The 19,453-nt window shown below is 30.9% G+C and overlaps 6 protein-coding genes across 6 annotated transcripts; 4 read left to right on the top strand and 2 right to left on the bottom strand.

Annotated features, from left to right (window-relative positions):
* Positions 1-389: 389 nt before the first annotated feature.
* On the top strand, positions 390-678 carry OCT59_025072 (uncharacterized protein; the record flags this gene model as incomplete). The annotated part of the gene is made up of 2 exons (XM_025326560.2): positions 390-540; positions 623-678. 2 exons carry the CDS (start codon positions 390-392, stop codon positions 676-678), a joined length of 207 nt encoding a protein of 68 aa, XP_025175620.2.
* A 1,170-nt stretch (positions 679-1,848) lies between these two features.
* Positions 1,849-2,482, top strand: OCT59_025071 (uncharacterized protein; the record flags this gene model as incomplete). The annotated part of the gene is made up of 2 exons (XM_066136005.1): positions 1,849-1,963; positions 2,061-2,482. The coding sequence occupies 2 exons, from the start codon at positions 1,849-1,851 to the stop codon at positions 2,480-2,482; spliced, it is 537 nt and encodes a 178-aa protein (XP_065991846.1).
* Positions 2,483-2,847: 365 nt separating this feature from the next.
* Positions 2,848-3,216, bottom strand: OCT59_025070 (uncharacterized protein; the record flags this gene model as incomplete). Its single annotated transcript, XM_066135996.1, has 1 exon — positions 2,848-3,216. One exon carries the CDS (start codon positions 3,214-3,216, stop codon positions 2,848-2,850), a length of 369 nt encoding a protein of 122 aa, XP_065991845.1.
* A 474-nt stretch (positions 3,217-3,690) lies between these two features.
* Positions 3,691-4,743, bottom strand: OCT59_025069 (uncharacterized protein; the record flags this gene model as incomplete). Its single annotated transcript, XM_066135986.1, has 3 exons — positions 3,691-4,013; positions 4,383-4,617; positions 4,684-4,743. The coding sequence occupies 3 exons, from the start codon at positions 4,741-4,743 to the stop codon at positions 3,691-3,693; spliced, it is 618 nt and encodes a 205-aa protein (XP_065991844.1).
* A 5,178-nt stretch (positions 4,744-9,921) lies between these two features.
* On the top strand, positions 9,922-11,701 carry OCT59_025068 (uncharacterized protein; the record flags this gene model as incomplete). Its single annotated transcript, XM_025326558.2, has 4 exons — positions 9,922-10,387; positions 10,461-10,636; positions 10,708-11,373; positions 11,438-11,701. The coding sequence occupies 4 exons, from the start codon at positions 9,922-9,924 to the stop codon at positions 11,699-11,701; spliced, it is 1,572 nt and encodes a 523-aa protein (XP_025175618.2).
* Positions 11,702-12,525: 824 nt separating this feature from the next.
* On the top strand, positions 12,526-13,865 carry OCT59_025067 (uncharacterized protein; the record flags this gene model as incomplete). The annotated part of the gene is made up of 3 exons (XM_025326557.2): positions 12,526-12,559; positions 12,737-13,399; positions 13,465-13,865. The coding sequence occupies 3 exons, from the start codon at positions 12,526-12,528 to the stop codon at positions 13,863-13,865; spliced, it is 1,098 nt and encodes a 365-aa protein (XP_025175617.2).
* Positions 13,866-19,453: the final 5,588 nt, after the last annotated feature.

Genomic DNA, 19,453 nt, shown 5'->3' with positions numbered 1-19,453 from the left:
AAAACAATACGATTGATAGATGATAAAGATATAGCAGAAGAATGCCATATATGGATTTGATCTCAAGGTAGAACAACCACTCCATTGAAGTTTAAGGAATTCGTTGAACAAAAATTGCTTGCAAATTCTGGAATAACAAAAAAAAAACCATCAGCATGAAAACTGCGGCACGATGGTTAAATGTTCTTAATTATACTTTTTAATCATAAAAGTAAGGTAAGAAGATTAATTAACATATTGTTATACAAAAAAATAACCTTATTATTTAAATATTAAGGTGGTATTTATTATGATGGTCATGAACGCCCTGATGTTGTTGAATATCGAAAATCCTTTCTAGATGAAATCTATAGTTATGAGAAGTATATGGTGAAATATGAAGGTAAACTATGGAACGAATACCACCAATACTTGAATCTGATAATAAAGAGATAATTCTTGATGAATATATTTTTTACTCTAATGATGGAAAACGGGGGTGTATGGGCGAAATCGGAAGAATTGCCATTACACAAAAAAGGAAATGGACGTTCGATAATGGTTAGTAAATTTTTGTTAGAGAAATGTGGACGACTTAAATTAAATATACAACAGCATTAAGAAAATCTTTTTATACCTGAAGAAGCTTCAACAGGACCCCGAACAATATATATAAAGGTAGGTTTTGAGTTTGCTTAACCAACATATAAAAATTTTTCCTATGTGAGATTTATTATTGCTTATTTGATACCATAATTTTTAAATAGTCAGATATAATTATGCGTAGCAGAGTATTAAATTATTAATAGTCAGATATATATTTGCGTAGCAGGATAGATTTTTTTAATATATATATATAATATAATATATATTTACATTTTTCACATTAAAAAAATTTAATAAAATATGTAAACAAAGTTATAAACATGTTTGTGTAAAAAAAATTTACTATTTTTAATACAAAGAATAAGTTAATTGTATACGTAATACAGGAATCATTTTTAGATGTGATTGTGTAACGTGTTTTTGATAAAACAAATACGCGTCCGCATAATATTAAAATTATAAATCATATACGCATCCATGTAACAGTAAAAAAATATATATTAAAAATGAGAGCAACGGGTGGGTAGGAAGGGAAAAATAAGTGTTTTTCTGTTTTTTTATAATTTTACACTATAATTTTTGTAATAATCAGTAAAAGTTATTTCATTTTTACTTAGAAAATTTTTTAAAAATATTTTTTTTGACAAATTTTACAGTAAATTTTAAAAATAAAAATTCCGCGTATTGGTGGCGTTACAAAAAACATGAATAAATCCATAAATATCTATTCAATCGTGATAAAAATTTATATGTAAGTAGATTCGAACCTGCTGAACAACATTACTTAAGAAGGTTTTGGATGTTTCCTTTGACTAAAGTGCCTAAATTACGCCCTGAAGTCACAGAACAGATATACGAAATATTAATAAGAAACATTTATAAGTTGTAATATTACAAAAAAATAATAATAGCTTTATCCATACTTTATTTCAAAAATTTTTGTTTTTTTAGTTTTTTTTATATACATATTTTATAAAAAAAATTATATATAAATATATATATGTCATAAAATAAATTGCTTAGCAGTGTAAAAAATTTATGGGTTAGATAAAAGTTTGCTTAGCAGACATGAAAAATATTTGCTTATTGACCTTAGTAAATTTTGAATTTTTTATCTGACCTATATATATATTGTTCGGGGTCCTGCTCCAACCAGGCAAAGATCGTGAAGGGTATTGGACAAGTGAACACCTAATTAATCAAATAAAAAAACCCTTTTTTCCAATTGTATTGCATTATTTGCATTTGATAATAACTCAAACCATGCAGCATTTAAACCTGATGCTCTTGTGGCAAATAAATGAACTTAAAACCCGATGGCAAGCAACCAAAAATGAGGGATACAGTTTTTGGATTAAACAATCAGCACCAATCGATGGTAAATGAAAATGGAGAGTCTAAGGGAATGAAACAAGTTTTAATTGAATGAGGCTTATGGAGAAATGGTCTAAATGCTGATTGTCAGTTGTGTAAAGATAAAGTGGATAATGTAACCCGAATTGATTGTTGTGCCCGCCGAATTATTTCATTACAACCTGATTTTATAGAACAAAAAAGTGCATTAGAGGAAGCAATATTAGAAGCTGGGCATAAATGCATTTTTTATCCAAAGTTCCATTGTGAACTTAACTTTATTGAAAGATATTGGGGGGCAGCAAAAAGATATACTCGTGAGAATTGTGATTATTCATGGTCAAGCTTGCAACGTGTTGTTCCTGCAGCTTTAGAATCTATTGATATAAAAATGATAAGAAAATTTGCAAGGAAAATGTGGCGTTATATGGATTTATATAGAAATGGAATTACGGGTAAGTTGGTAGAATATGCAGCCAAAAAATATAAATCCCATCGCTGTATTCCTGAATATGTATTAGACGAGTTAAATAAATTTGAATAAAATTAAAAAATGCGCGTGCGCAATTTTTTTTGTCACTGAAGTCACGTGCAAATAGTATCATGTCACGTGAAAATCTACATTTAAAATTTTGAACTTTGTGGTTTATAGGTGACGCACACCATAGACAAATCAGCCCATATGTTGAGAATTTCTAATAATTTCTAATAAACCTAGTTGTATAATAATTCAACTTCTAATTTACAACCTTTTGTTCTAACTGGTTTTAGGTGAGATACTGATATTCCGCAAATTCCAGATATTGCATTTTCAATGTCTTACATATCGATTGATGGAATGTGCAATCTATTTCAAACATAAAGTAAGCTAATATCATGTAGTTAATTCTTGCTAATAGATATTATTTATCAAATGGAAAGGTATAAACAAATCTGAGCATGATGACTATTAATGGTTATTTTCACCTCTTCCGGCTCAAGAAATATCCATTTTTTTGGCCAAATACCATACCAATCTTGCCAATATCTCAAAGTCATCATCAAATCTGCATTATGATAATAACCTCCATTGTTTAAAATAATCATAACCCATTCTGGTTTCTTTTTCATAGATTCAATAACAGCATGAGGATTAGAAGCAGTGAGGTTGTGTGCTTGGATATCAAGTTCAAGAGAATTTTCCTTGCGAGTATATACTAATACTGAATGAAGAGTCCAGCCTTTTTTTCCAAAAAACTGTTCTTTTATCTCTCGTGCACTTTTAGGTAATACCTTCATTTTATAATTCACGACAATAATTGTGTGTTCAGGTATACTTTTCGTGTTTGATAAGCAAGATAGTATAGGAGGTGTTTCTGATATTCATCTAATTCATTATGCAATGTAATTGGAGTATCATTTTTCAATTGATAAAAAATTGCAAATAATTATCCACATTCAATACATTTGTGACTGTGTGATTCTGTGCAGGTACCAAAGGCGTATAGGAGACAGTGGCTAATGCATGCATTATGGGCAACAGTTCCATTCATAACAATTTCAAGCTTTTGTTCATAAGACTTTTTAAGATATCAGCGCAGGTGCTCAAGTTTATTTATATAGTCTTTCTAGATTACCATTTGTAAAATAAATCAAAACAAATAAACCAACTTGTAATATATAAATAAAATAAATTGAAAAAATTTTTACTTGAAGATTATTGTTTTGAATATTTTTTTCAATAAAATTTTTCATTTCTACAAAATCTCATATTCAAATTGAACAAAGACCACCAAGATTTTCTTGATAAATATATTGTTTTTTTTGCAAGAACGTCATAAAAGATGTTCTTTTAACACCATCTGGAAATTGGTAGCTGAATTTTTCCCACAAAGATTCTTTTGTATATTTGAGATATTTTACTGGAAGCCCAGTTTTAGTTTCTGTTTTATAGCTACTCATTATTACATTGTTTTTATCATCCAAAAATTGTTGTAACTGATCAAGTTTTTTATGCGGAATTGTAATTCGTGTAAAAATAGGTTTTTTGACACATTTAGCTTCATTACAGCAGATTGTAAAATTGTAAGACCACCCTATGATTTTCAATTTGAAAATTTGATATTTTGAATTTTTCAAGAATTAGTAAAAAAGCAAGTTTAAATACCTATTTTGGTAATAACTTTAACTCCTTAAAATTAATAAAGATTTTAAAGTAATTTATTTATATTGAATCATATGATATATTTCTATTTTTATTTAAGGAGTTGAATAAACAGATTTTTAACTTGATTTTTTACTGGTTTTTGAAAAATTCAAAATATCAAATTTTCAAATTAAAAAATCATAGGGTGGTCTTACAATTTTGCAATCTGCTGTAATCATATTTGATGAATAGATCTAATAAAAAAAAATAATCTTAGTCAAACTGAATTACTAAATTTTTATATGAAAATATTACTAACATTCAAATCTTTTTAATTCACAATATGGAAATTGTTCTGCAATAATAGACAAAATGTGCCTTTTTCCATCTTGACCTTTTTTATTTGCATTCAATGATTCATGAATACAATTCCATAGAGTTTCTGTTTGATCACAAAATTTTCTCGGTGTAGGATAAAGAAAATCAAGATCATGTAAAATTTGTAATGTCTCACGATCTTTTTCTGAATTTACCGATCTTGTCCAAAATTCAAACTGTAAATATAAATAATTCAAATTAGATAAATATTTTTTTGGTATTATTGCTTAATATTAATTAACATGTCCATTTCTTATTTCACTTTGATCTTTATTATAAGGTGTAATTTCTACACAACCCATATGCTTAAGCATTAATTTCTAGGCACAAAATTCATGTGAATTCATATGATATTCAGATCTATATAGTTGTATCAAAGATATTTGCAATTCAATAATTTCACTCTGTTGATTTTTCCAATTTTCAATAAATCCCATCCAGTTAACATCAGAAATTATTTGTTTTTTTAGATGATATTCAAAGATTTGCTGTAATAAAGGTAAATTATTTCATTCTTCTGGTGTATATGATAGACACTGATTAATGTTTGTGTATATTCATTATCAACTCCAAATAATTTGTTTGCATTAAATTTTGGTTTATAATCTACTTGAGACTACACATCTGCTGGAGTTTTTCCACAAATAATTTTTCTAAGTTTATTATCTTTGTAAACAGTAAGAATACATTTCTTAGCAGCAAAAGTTTGAACATATAAAAATAGTTTTTTATTAACATTATCAATAAAAGATTTCCCCAGCATAGTTCCATTCTTGATTATTTGAAATTCCAATTCCAAAAACTACTATCTGAAGTCATTCCACGAAAAATTCAAAAGGCTGAAATTGAACATCTTTTAGTAATTATTCTACGATAATCTCTTGGTCAAAACTAAGGTTGCCTGCCTAAACCTTTCCAAAATTCTATGATTAGTTTCTCCAAAATTTTACTATAGTTTTATTATAGTTTTGGTAAGGTTTCGGCAGTTTTGGCATTTATAATAGGTTTCGTCAGGTTTCGCTTTTTTCCAGAATTTTGCCAACTTTTTAATAAGACTTTCATATAGTTTCGGCAAAGTTTCGCCATTTTAGCATTTTGCCAACTTGCCAAAACCCCCTAGTTTCTCCAGCAACTTTAGTCAAAACCCATAACAAGTGGCCCAGAAAATTTTGTTTTTGTTCCAAAATGATGTTTATATAATGATGTAATAGCAAATGAAGAGTTTGTACATATATTACTATTTATTAACTTGTTATTTATAAAATAACAATTTGCTTGATATTTTGGACCAGGTGAAATTTCTATATCTGCACCTAAAACAATAATAAACTCATAATTATTGGAACTAATCACATTGCCTGATCATTTATATTATTTTCAGTTGCTATCCACCATTCCCGAGAAAAATGTCCATAATGTATTTCTGGAATAATTTTTCTGGTAGTAAGGAAAGTTGTATTATAACTTTTGGTTTGACTTATGCGTTTGGTCGTAATTTACACGTCTTAAAAAAAATATTTGAGTATAAAAAAAAGTGGATTCAGGTTAGACCTATTTTTTTATATGTTTATTATCTAGGCTTCATATACGCACACGAATTAAACCATCTAATTTTAAAGAAAACATTAATGTATTTTATATTTTCTATTGATAAGATTAACAGCTAATATACTTTTGCATTTTGTTTTTCTGAAAGTTAATATTTGACTGGAATAAATCAACATAAAATATAATAAATGGGAAAAAGCATATGGACTGATTTGTTTTTATTGTTTTTGTATTTGACTTAGGGTGGAGTTCACATTTAAGAACCCATATATAGCTTGGTAATCCACAGGTGATGATGACTGATGACTACCATCCAACTGGTGTCAGCAGTCAAACCTAGAATCACTACAACTGCCATTTTAATTTGAACTCAGGATAGTCTTTATCCATCAATGGAATACTAACTGGCTAGCTATAACCCCCTACTTATTCTTATATCCTTCTGTACCAACATTCACACTTCAGAACTGAACTAAGGCTCACTCAAGGTCACTACAGCCTCACGATTCCTTAGCCCCAAGGTACAGTTGTGAATCCCTCAATGGTATAGTAGTGACCATTGAGATAGAGAGAACATGAGATAGTACAAGCTGCCATCCGGTACCCGCCTAGTGATATGGATTGATTTGTTTTTACTCTGCATTAAAGAGCTATTGAATTGATTTTCATAATTTTTGTTATTCAAAATTGTTTTGTAATACCAAAAAATCATCTGATTGATGATCATTTGACTAAATAATAAGTTGAACAAAAATTTACATTTGCGAAACTTAAATTATTAAATGTAAAAGAGTTGTAAAAAAACCTATTTCACTAATAAAAAATCCATTTCTCATATATATGGAATTTTAACATATATTATTAAAAAGTAAGTATATTTTAAAAATTTGATATTTTGAATTTTTCAAGAATTAGTAAAAAAGCAAGTTTAAATACCTATTTTGGTAATAATTTAATAACTTTAACTCCATAAAATTAATATAGATTTTAAAGTAATTTATTTATATTGAATCATATGATATATTTATATTTTTATTTAAGGAGTTGAATAAACAGGTTTTTAACTTGATTTTTTACTGGTTTTTGAAAAATTCAAAATATCAAATTTTCTAATTAAAAAATCATAGAATGGTTTACAATTTTGCAATCTGCTGTAATAAAATATTATAAAAGTATAATAAAAATATTATATAAAAGATGGTTCATAATAGATATTTTCAAACAATAAAAATAATTATTAACTTTTTAACATGCTTAAATGCAAATATTTTGGGATCTACTGATCTATTTTGTATAAATTTAGGCTTTTTGAAAAGCCCTTGATCTGGTCTATATGAACAAAAAAAGAGCTTGCCGATTGGATCACTGGATCTGGAGATATTTATGTTTAAAGTTGAGATACAAATTTTTAACATATATAGTAAGTGCTAAGAATTATATTAATTTAAAAGAAATATTTACCAAATTATAGTATAATAATATTAAATAAAAATTTTTTAATACTCATCTCCAATTTACTGTATACAGTCAACTCTCTTTATAGTCACACATTTGGGACAGTCCATATTTAGTGATTATGAGTAAACAGTCTTATGACTTTATCTTTTATTATAATTTTTAAACGAAAAGTACAATAATCAAATCAAACAATATTACAAACAAAAAATATATAAAAATAAACATAAAAAATAAAAAGAACTAGCTTCACGATTCATACAAGTAAAGAAATCTAAACAAAATAAAATTAAGTAAAGAAAAACTAAACTATTACAGAAACGCATACCCCAACTTTACCCGAAGGCCAGTGTGAGTCAACTATCCAGCATGCCCTAAGATCCAATCTGTTACTCAAAAGAAATCCTAAGTAGAGGCTGAACTGTTAAGCGGCGCCAAAAATCCAAGTGCGAGATCCAAGATCCACCACGGATTATATAAGAGTAAACCCAAGAAACCCAGGAATCCAAGGAAACTGTCGCCAGGGAAGGTGCCGAAGAATCAGGAGAATTTATAGAGGAAGGGTGAGAGATAGGAGAAGGTCCAAAGGCAGACGATTTCACTTTATTAGTGATGCCTTGAGCTAATTCCCAATGATGAAAAAAAATGGAACGGCACAACCAGATTTGAACATAAAGGTCAAAATGAAAGTTGTACAAAGGTGTATCTAAAATAGACCAAATAGTGGATGGTGAAAAATAAGTTCTAAGGAAACCAGTAAGGGACATCGGTATAAGTTCACGTGCGAGTCGCAGGCAGGAAATCGAAGGAGGATCACATTTCCAACAGTCAATAGCCGTAAATTCATCAACAAAAGAATCTGGTAAAGATATTAAAGGAGTCGCAGAAAGAAGGTTATCAAGGTATTTAGACCGAAGATCCAGTAAAAGTGTTTTGAAAGTATTAAAAAGACTAAAATCAGGTAAAATATAAGGACAAGTCCACAAGTGGTCTAGAGTTTCTGGAAAGGAGTTGCACTGAGGACAAAGCCAACTCGGATCATAAAGATGAGGCCTTCGTCTTTGAAGAGTTGTAAGTGTCGGAAGCATATCTAATAGTAATTTGATACGGAATGCACAAAATGCAGAACGGCCATTCCGATGGGAGAAAATTTGTTTATTGTTGCTAAGACAAAATTTGGTACAAGCCCAATCGATATCAAAAATAGAAGAGTTAGAATTAAATCTTGGTAATATAACAAGAGTTAAAAGACTCTTAGCGTCAAAGATATCTCTAATAAATTTTCGGATATTCATATCCACAGATAAAGAGTTAAATTGTAAAATGCAAGGGGCTATTGGTTCGGACAACAATTGAAAGGAAAGTGACGAGTCCGTATGAGCAGCTTTAGCTAATGCATCCACATGGTTATTCAAGGCATCGTCAGCATGAGCAGGAACCTTGATCAAAGTAACATCCAAATTTTTTTGTGAGACAAGATATCTCAAGGAAGACCACAAAAGGTGGTTGGATTCATTAAGCATTCGAGGAATAAAAGGAGCTTCCACATATAAAGACCACAAAGAAAGCAATAGAGCACAATCAGTGGTGACAGTAATCTTGGCATTCTGAGGAAGGGAGTCCAGTTCATGTAATAAAGCAAAAACTTCTGAACGCAATGCAGAAGGAAAAAGAGAAGGAATGGTATTATAATGAGATTCAAGAATAAACCCATCAGAATCGATAGCAGTACATGCATAAGTCATTGAAGGTGTCGAACAACTAGAGAGAGGAAGGAAAGAACCATCAACATAAAGTGTAGACACCGAAGAAGGAAGTTGAATATTAGAGATCCTAGACACTTGATTATTCTTAGGAAGTGACCGGATCAGGGCAAAAAGATGAAATAATAAAAGAGATTTGGCATAGCCTAACGAGGCGGAAAGTAAAACTGAACGAGTGTCCACATGTATATAAGTACGAGGCTTCGTAGGGTAATGGATAAGATTTGATAAAGGCACATAAGAGAAACACTCTTCAGAGGGACATCGTTTAATCAACGTTTTGGAGGTAAAGGATCGCGGAATAGCAGAAGCACAACCTTGACATGCAGTGAATTTGGACAATAAGTCATCAATAGATGACGCAAACCAATGTGAAATAAGAGCTTCATTTCGCGGAGCAGGATAGGTAATAATCAGGACCCCGGAAACTCTATATATAGGTTGCCGTTAAAATGGGTAAAGTTGTTATATAAAATCCAAAATTGTTGCTCGTTAAGTCGGGTAATTTTGCTATAAAAAAATTTTAGGGTAGTTATTAAATTGGGTAAGAATAATATTGTTGTTACATAAAATGGGTAATCGTCCTATAATCACTTTCGAGGTTGTTACTATAATGGGTAACAAACATATGTATTTTTTATAGGGGTAATATATATATATATAAATATACCTTGTAAAATCATGATAAAAAAATTTTTTTCGTCTATTCAAAAGATGCAAACCGAAAGTCCTAAAAATTTTCCTTTTATAAAGTTTTTTCTACCCGATGATAATGAATATGATTCTGAAGAAACTCTTGATTTTCTCGGGTATGATTTAGTTGAAATGTTGGATGAGATAAACGTGGAGAAAAATGAAGTAATAATAGATGAAAATAATTTACAAAAGAGAAAGAGAAAACGTAGAAAAAAAATTTTTTTACAAACAGAAATAGATGAGTTACAGAATAAATTGCATGCTAATAAATATTTTATGGAAGAAATAACACCAAAATTAGTTTGTTGTAAGTGTGGTAAAGAAATTCGTTTAGATCGAGATTTTAGAGATAAAAATCTTACAACACATGGCGAATTAAGTAATTGTAAATATAGTGGAGAAGGTCAACAAAGTATTAAAGTTTTTTTTAAACTTAAAAAGATTAGATATGAAGAGGAAAACACAATTGTCCAAAAAGTTGCGTGTAAAGGATTATATGAAGAAAAGTATTGAGAGTATGTACTTAATAGTCCTGCTGAATTTGGGGATCAGTACAGCAAACCGTGATGATCTCAAAAATTATCTACGTGCATGTGCTACATGGATATTAGATAAAACTACTATATCCATCAGAAGCAAAGCATGTGAAAATTTTACAATCCGAGAATCAGGTATTTGTGATAACTGTGACCAATTAAGAAGGGATAATCGCCTAATTAAAGCAATTAATAAGGTACGAGTTCAACCATATTATGTATTTATTATGTTTATAAATTTAATCATCTGTTTTTTTTGTATTTATAGCGGCGAGCAACTGGAAAAAATATTCGCTTTATTCCAAAATGCTATCTTGAACATCCTTTAAGCAAATTACTTCTTAATACGAATCTCAAATCATTATGGGCATTAGCTGATGAAGATAATGACAATACGGCAATTTGGACTAAATTAGCTCAATTCGGAAAAGATGGATTTTTTAAAGGAGAAAAAACATTTCAAGAATTAGTATCACTAATGATACAAATACAGGAAAAAAAATTAAGAAACAAAAAAACTACAGGTCTCCGTTATTCTGAACACTTAAAACAATTTTTTAGTTTATTATCAGAGAGCAGTCGTGAATATGAGATTTTTAGACAAATGTTTGCGGGAATGAGCGTTCGATCTATAAGATACCTGCGAGCAAAAGAAGTTGATGTTGTGACTAATCCAGAATTAATATATGAAAATATACTAAAATTTTCTCAGTTAATTAAAGCACTTAATTGGAATGGACCTGTTGTTGGAATGACAGATTGTACAAAAATTCGACCTAAACTTACTTATTCAGATGAACTAGGTGGTATTGTTGGATCTACTTTAAAATTATCAGAGACTTCGGTTCAAACATATGATGATATTCATAATGTTATAAATTATATAAAACAAAAAAAAGCTATTGCAACTCAAGTTAAAGTAATAGTATTAAAGGTATGAATTAAATATAATATAAAAATTAATTAAAAAATTATTTACATTTTAAGTATTTTTTTAGATTCCAATTGAAAAAATTCCGCCTCTTGTAATTTCTATGTTACCAACAAATGGGGGATCTAATACTGCAGAAATTTATGACCTTCTAATGAATGTAATAACCATGTCCCAAGATGCAGGTGTTAATTTAGTTAGTTTGGGATCAGATGGTGCTCCTGTTGAATATAATGCGCAACAATTAATAATGAATAGTGAAAAAGCTGAAACTTTTTTTGAATTTCATGATAATTATTATAATGTACATTTCCAGGTGATTATATTATAATAAAAGTATGATTTTAAAAGAAATTTTTATTAAATAAATTAATATGTATAGATGCCAATTTATCGAAATTTACCTATCATAACTGTACAAGATCTCAAACATGCTAAGAAAACAGCTCGTAATCAACTTCATTCAGGCACAAGACTACTTGTACTTGGGAATAATGTAATACTTTACCGACATCTCTTAACTCTTGCTCAATCTCCAGATCATGCGCTTTATATGTGGGATGTTGTTAATGTTGATAAACAGGATGATGGGGCCGCATATAGAGTATTTCATTCAGACATATTAGCACAAATATATCAAACTGGTTTAGAAAATAATGAAATGCAATCTTTATTTGTTTATCTATTTGTGTTAGGTAATAAATAATTAATGTTTATTATATAATTATTATATTTGTGTATAATAGATTTTTTATTTTTTAAATAGGAGATCTTTTTGATTCATACCTAAATTGTAATATTTCTCATAAGGAACGAATTATAATGGCCATGCGTGGATATTTTTTTTTAAATATGTGGATTGAATATATAGAAGATTCTAGTAAATTATATAATTCAATGTTTTCTATTGCCAAAAACTTTATTTCTCCACAAAGTTTTAAAATTTTTACCAATTTAGCAAAATCCTTAATACTTTTAATTATATCTCATCGTGAATTTTACTCATCATACCCTTTATATCCTTGGGAACATGGTACAGAGGCTATAGAACATGTGTTTGGTATATCTCGTCAAATAACAAATGATTTTTCCTTTTATGAATTTTTTAAAATTCAACAATGTGTTGCATACCGGGACAAAATTATTAGACAAAATATGCAAATTCAAAAGGAAAAAACATCAGCATCAGGTAAATTAATAAACATTGTATTTCAAATTTTTATATAAATATAATTAACTTATTTGGTTTATTAATTATTTATTAGGATATATATTTGATTTTGATCCAAATTTTAAATCAATGAAAATATTGATATTTTACGAACATGGCCAAATGATAATGCTATTCATGATGCAATCAAAATAGCATATGAAGATGCGGCTAAATTTATTAAAGTATTAGGAATTAAACTATTAAATGATAAGTCAATTCCACGCTTTTATGGTTCAACATCACATCAATCAATGGCAATTTCTAATTATTTAAATATTAGTTCTGATAATTCAGATGATATAAATGATATCAGTGGATTTGATTTCAATAATGATGAATCTGATTTAAATGAAGATTATTCTTTAACTAATGCAGCTTTAGAAGTAGCACAATTATCACAATTAGCAGATTTAGAGCAACAAACAAATGAACCAGAACAAGAGCATAAGCTTTCAGATTTATCAAAAATAGAATTGGATTATATTCTAAATACTTCAAAAAAATATTTTCCGGTGATTGAATTAGAACAAAATGAATTGTTTTATATAGATGGTTCAATGAATATATCACAAATAATTCAAATTCGTGCATCTCATAATGCATTTTCACGATCTGAACGACCTTGCCAAAATCGTCAATTAAATGCAATTCGATCATCCAATAATCAGGCAAAATTAAAACAAAATTCAGCAAATTTATTAGTTTCAGAATTTTTCCGAAATGATAGTACTTTTGAATTAATAAATAGATCACGAAAAGAAAGATGGATGGGAAGAAAAAAACTTGAGAATATTGGATTACCCCAACATGTTAAAGGTAAAGGCATTATTTTAATTTTTTAATTTTTATTTATTATATTTATTTATTATTCTAAATAATAGCTTCAAATATTTCCTATGCAAATGTAACCGATAATAATCCATTACAAGAAAATAATTTTATTTTATATATATCAAAAGAAGAGATATTACTAGGAAAAGTATTGTCAATATATAAATTAGTATCTAAGCGACATGCTTATATTTCTTTTTCAAAAGATATAGATTCTTTATCTTATATTTCAGTTGCCACATATATTAATATTGATGGCAATTTATTTTCTCCAGCAAGTAAAACGGGAGGCAATTTATTTGCACATATAACTCCAAAACAAGTTATTTATCACTTTGATAATAGCTCGGATGTAATTTACACTAATTCAACAGTTGTTAATCTAATTGGTCGTTTATGTTTAATAGGAAATTCTTGGGAAATTTTTGATTTTTTTCACAAAAACATATAGTTAATATTTTGGTATCAATTCTGGATTAAAAAAAACACGTTATTTGTATGATATATCGCATTTTATTAATAAATTACTTATATAAAATTATAATAGGTTGTTTTTATTTTGGGTAATATATATTAGAAAAATATTTCAGGTTATTTCTAAATTGGGTAATGATACTAGTAAATTTTCGGCTTAAACTGGGTAAAGATAATAGTAAATTTCTCAAAATTTAGACCAACCTTTATATAGAGTTTCCGGGGTCCTTAATAATCACACGGCCAACAAGGAAAGAGTTAGTATTGCGATTAAAAGAAATAGCCCATTGAGGATTAAACAAATAATTTCGACTAATATCTATAAAAGAGATAGAAGCTACAGTATGGGAATTAGGTATTCTAAATTGCGGTAAAACAAAAAAAGAAGAATTAGAAATAACAACAAAATTAAATAAATAATTAAACCAAGCAGGCACAGATCCTTTGTTCGAAACTCGTTTAAGAAAGCGTAAGTCTTTCCATGACAACAGTCGCGAGCTACACGGAGTAACCAATTGAGCAAGAAAATGAGTGCCAAAATTTTTTCGAACATTTTTCATAGAAGTAAATAATTCTTTTGGTAAAATAGACCGGAGTGGAATCGCTGGATGTAGATCTTTCCTCGGAGGTCGGAACAATAATGACCACGTGAAATTCAATCGAGAAGAGAACAATAAAGAATTGAATAAAGAATGTGTTCGAAGGGAAAAGGTATGAGACCATGATTCCAAATCAATAGTAGAAGGACAGGCGTCACAATCCAGGAAGCCTTGGAGATAAGTAATCATATAATTGGCAAAAAGTTTATATGAAGGGTGAGAAAAAATTTTCTGCCATGAAGCCACATGAGATGATAAAAATCGACCAAATGCTTGTTGAATAGAGAACGGCAACAATGTAAAAAGTGCGGAAAGAGGTGTGACTGAGACAAAACCAGCCTTCTGTCGAATAAGGGAAAGCATTGGAGAGACCATGCGATTAATGGTAGATTCAGCAAAAAGTGTGGTTTGTAGGCGAAATTCCAATCTCAGAAGTAATACAATATTATAAAGATAAGCCACGTGTTGTGCCAAGAGTTTCTTAGGACTGAGTAGAGCGGCCATATCCTTAACCATGGAAGTGGTTTGGTTGTGAACAAAGCGAGAAGAAGCCGAAAGACAAAACCAAACACCTAAAAAACGGAAAGATGTAGATAAAGCTAACGCTTTTAAAGTAAGAGTAGGACTTGAAATTAAGGGGGAGGGAGAAAGATCAAACATTACAGTTTGAGAAAATTGTTCAGAAGAAAGAAGGATATATTTTGCTGAATTTGCTTGAGTATTATTTAAAGTATAAAATTCAGCAGTAATGGAAAGGCGATCTTCAATTCCTCGTTTAGATGAAGCAATCAAAGTAGAGTCATCCATAAATGTAATATGAGAAACAGGCAAATTATATTGTTCATAATCAATCGGAGAGTAATCCAATAATGCAGAGGATTTCAAAATAAACGGATCACAAGCTTCTCGATTAAGTGTTGTAAGCAAAGGATCTAAATAAATCACCCATAATAACGGAGAAATAATTTCACCCTGGTCAATACCGATTCTAACTCTATATCCAGAAGTATCACCATAATGAGTAATAATTTTATTATTACGTCTAGTGAAAAGATTAATGATAAATTTGATCAACAAAGGCGGGATATGCAAACGGATTAAAGCCAATTTAAGCATATTTAGGTCAATCGAGTCAAAGGCCTTAGAAATGTCTTGGGAAACAATCCATAACTCTTGGTCATCAGTTTTGTCAAAGCGGCGTTGATGGATAATAGCATCAAGCATTTTAATAGGAATGTCAGTGGAACCGCCTGGTAAAGCACTTGGTTATCAGCGAGGATTTTTGAAAGTCGAGTTGTAACGACCTTAACCACACATTTTCGTACAGTTTCTAACAAGGTAATAGGTCGTGTATTCTTTAATTGGGCGTCAAATTCATGAGGCTTCGGGATGGGATAGACAAGCGCTTCACGCCAATCAGCAGGAATATCGCCATGAATAAGGCAGGCATTAGCTAATACAAGGGACAGATTAAAAGCTTCTCCAGTTAAATGTTTGAGCATCTCATAAGAGATCTTAGAAGGACCAGAGGCTTTGTTATTGGGCATAGACTGGATAGTGTTTTTCCATTCGTCTTCCAGAATAGGGGACATGACCAAATTATATAAAGACAAGTCAATGTTAGAAATAGGAGCATATGCTCTTTGCCAACGTGGAGGAAATTCATCTGTGGAAGAATGCTGAACCAAAGGAGGAGTAACTGATTGGAAATGTTTGATGGCAGCTTGTTTGATATCTGAAGGATCAGTAAGTAATGTGGGTTTGGAGTCAATTACAACCAAAACTCTATCAAGAACGATAGAGCGATGGTCCACTGACAGGGCTGAAGAAATAAAAGAACCCGGTGACATAGAGAAATGTTCATCTCTAAGAGCAGTATAAAATTCAATGGAATCCACACGATGTTGATAAAATTGCGTGGAAAGATAAGCAGAGACCAAAGCTTTTGTGAACGCAAAAATTTGACAAAAACAGGAAGTGGTGATGTACTATAAATAGGTATAGTATAATCTGTTAAAAGAGATTTTAAAAGACTCAATTGTGCGGGTAAAGAGTTAATCATTTGTGAAATTTGAGCCGGGCGACTAGTCCAAGATGTAGTCAATTTAAACAATAATCTATCCAAGAATTTGTTGATAGCAATAAGCATTGTAAGCTCGGGAGAATATTTATGATGATGAGTATTGGATACATGTCGAAACGGAAGAGAATCAATGGCACCGCCAAGAATAGAACATTTAAGAGCGTGCCAAAGTTTGTCCAAAGGAAGAACGGAAAGTGAAGATATGGAAGGATGGTGTGTGGCTAAATAAAGCTCAAGACGTGAATTAACTTCATTGGAAAAGGCTTCCCAAATGTTATCCTTTAAATTTTTGTAAAGAAAAATGGTGCGTTGTTCGCTTTTTTGTTTTAATCTAACTTTAGCTAGAGTAGCGAAACAAGAGCTGAAGTCAAATGCCGTTATAAGTACATGGTGATCAGTAAATTGTTTATCATTCAACTTAGGACAAGTTTCAACATGAGAGAAAAGGCCGGGAGCAGGAAATCCAGGGGATGACCAAATATAATCAAGTCTTGAAGAACCATTTTGATGATAGAAGGTAGAACTGGGACCTGAAGTCGGAGAAATATGGGATTGATGATCTGTAAAATATCGGGAAGTGATCGCAAAAGTTTCAAATGATGTTGAGGAAGATGTGAATGTGAAAGTTCATCTGCATTAAAGTCACCAAGGATGACGACATGATAATTATTAGAGTGGGCTTTATCAAGCCATAAATTAAGTTGTGCAAAAATAGCATCACGTTCTTTATAATGAATAGAATGATAAGGAGGAATATAGACAGAAATAATAGAAATTTGAATCTCCAACACTAAAAAAACTTTTTCCCGAATACATTTTTTATGAAAATTTCTGCGTAATAATTTTTTTTTAAAAAATAATCCCCTTTATTAAATTTTATTATATAAATATAAAAATGTCTATGGATAAGAGCTGAACACCAAACGAAGAAGCTTTAGACTTCGTTTCCAAGTTTAACGAAATTTATTTTCAGACTTTTACACACCACTTAAGTTCTTTTGTACAGGACGGTTTCCTCAAGGACTTATTTGAAAAAAACCCTTCAGTACCTAAGGATAAAGCCCGGATACTGATAGAAAGGTTTGGCGACTCAGCCAACCCCACGAACTTCACTTCACAAGCTCAAGTTACGAATATACAACCCACCACTCTTTCGCTAATATTTTCTATAGCGCTATATGCTGCGTCCAAGTCTTGGGATAATTTTTCTACCCAATTCTATTGCAATTTTGGCGATACGGGTGATGATGATGACGATGACGATGATGGATCTCAGAATACTGACGATTATCTAATGGATGAGTCATATCCGCTTGATTTTGATGAAGATGATCTTATACGCCAAGGATTCCAAAAACCACCAAATCCAGTACCTATCAAGCTTCCATCAATGCCCAATATAGTAACGCTCTCTGTTGATCAAACTGTAATACCCGAAAATTCCCAGAAGAAAGATAAACAAAAGGCGCGTGTTATAGATGATAAACAAGTCGCGAACCAATCAACAAAGGCAAAACCTGATGCGAAAACATCAGCCAAAAATTCCCATAAGGGAAAGAAATCATCTGAACCGGAGGCTACACAGATACTGACAGGATACGAAGCTGTCGGAGAGGAGCAAGAGCGAATCCGAGACATAATAGTTTACGATATCCCGTATACCTGGAACCTGCAGAAAATAATAGCAGAGTTAAAATTTTGGGGGAACGCTATTAAATGTTCCGTTAAACGGCAACATAAGTATCAGACTCTTCGAGTCAAAATAGCTCTTTCCTCATTTGCCCTTCCCCAGTTTAACAAATATTGGACGACAGACCTGGGAGGTATACCCGTTAGATGGTTCCCTGCAAGTTGGACTTTACGAGAAAGAAAACAACGTGAAAAGTTCCAAGCCGTTATTCATGACATTCCGGAGGATATGACGATGGTTACCTTGTGGATGGACTGTAAACCATGTGAATTTTTAATGAAGTGCGGTGCTAGCTCATTTAAAGTTATTCAAACAAGTAAAAGAAGGAGGAAACTTGTGGCCTATTTCGAGAATTGGGAGACCACACTAAGGGCCTTAGATACGCCACAGTTTTTCGTACCTGATGGTAAGGAGTTGAAATGGTGTCGACACTCCATTCCTACCTTGAAGAAAGCACAAAACAAACCTAAGGCTAAAAATACACCGAATACGAAAAAGTCAGGTAAGTCTGATAAAAATTTGGAATGTAAACAGCCTAAGAAGAAGGATAAACCTACATCCTCGAAGAAAGTCCCGAAAAATAATAACCAGGAGGAGAAACACTTGAAGAGTCAGAAGAAGGCAAAGAATACCTCGAAGATTAAGGGTGGTAATAAAGATAACAAGGCGGTTTTAGCAGAGATTTTAACTTTATTACAGAAACTAGTTTAGCCTACGCTTTAATTAGCGGTTTTACAAATTTCAGAATTGTATTATTTTTTAGGATAGAATAAGTTTATGTGTATGCACCACAATTTCTTGGAAAGGGGACTTGTCCTCTCCACTTTTTTTTTTATTTTTCCCAGTGTGTTTGCCTGGACTTTTATCGGACGTGGTAGTAGTGCAGGTCTTTTTTTTTCAAGTAGTTCGGGTTGGCTTCCGGCTCCTCTGGAAATCGATGGTAGGATTTTTGTTGGGTTGTATTACTTCGGAATCATGCCCACTTTTGTATCCCCTGCCGGCTTCACATAAAATAAATAAATAAAAATAAATAATAGAAATTTTTGTTTGATGAAAAAAAAGATCTAATTTTAAAAGACGACCTTTCCAAGGATCAATCTTCTGAACATGTTTGTGTAATGGATGGCGAAGTAAAAGACCAACACCATCATGAGGTCGTGAAATAGAAGGGAAAGGAGCCCAATAGGACTTAA

The sequence above is a fragment of the Rhizophagus irregularis genome, chromosome 5 (assembly GCF_026210795.1).
Source record: "Rhizophagus irregularis chromosome 5, complete sequence".
Classification (NCBI taxonomy): Eukaryota; Fungi; Glomeromycota; class Glomeromycetes; order Glomerales; family Glomeraceae; genus Rhizophagus; species Rhizophagus irregularis.
Note: the sequence above shows the minus strand (reverse complement) of the source record. Positions and strands in the feature narration are given on the sequence as shown.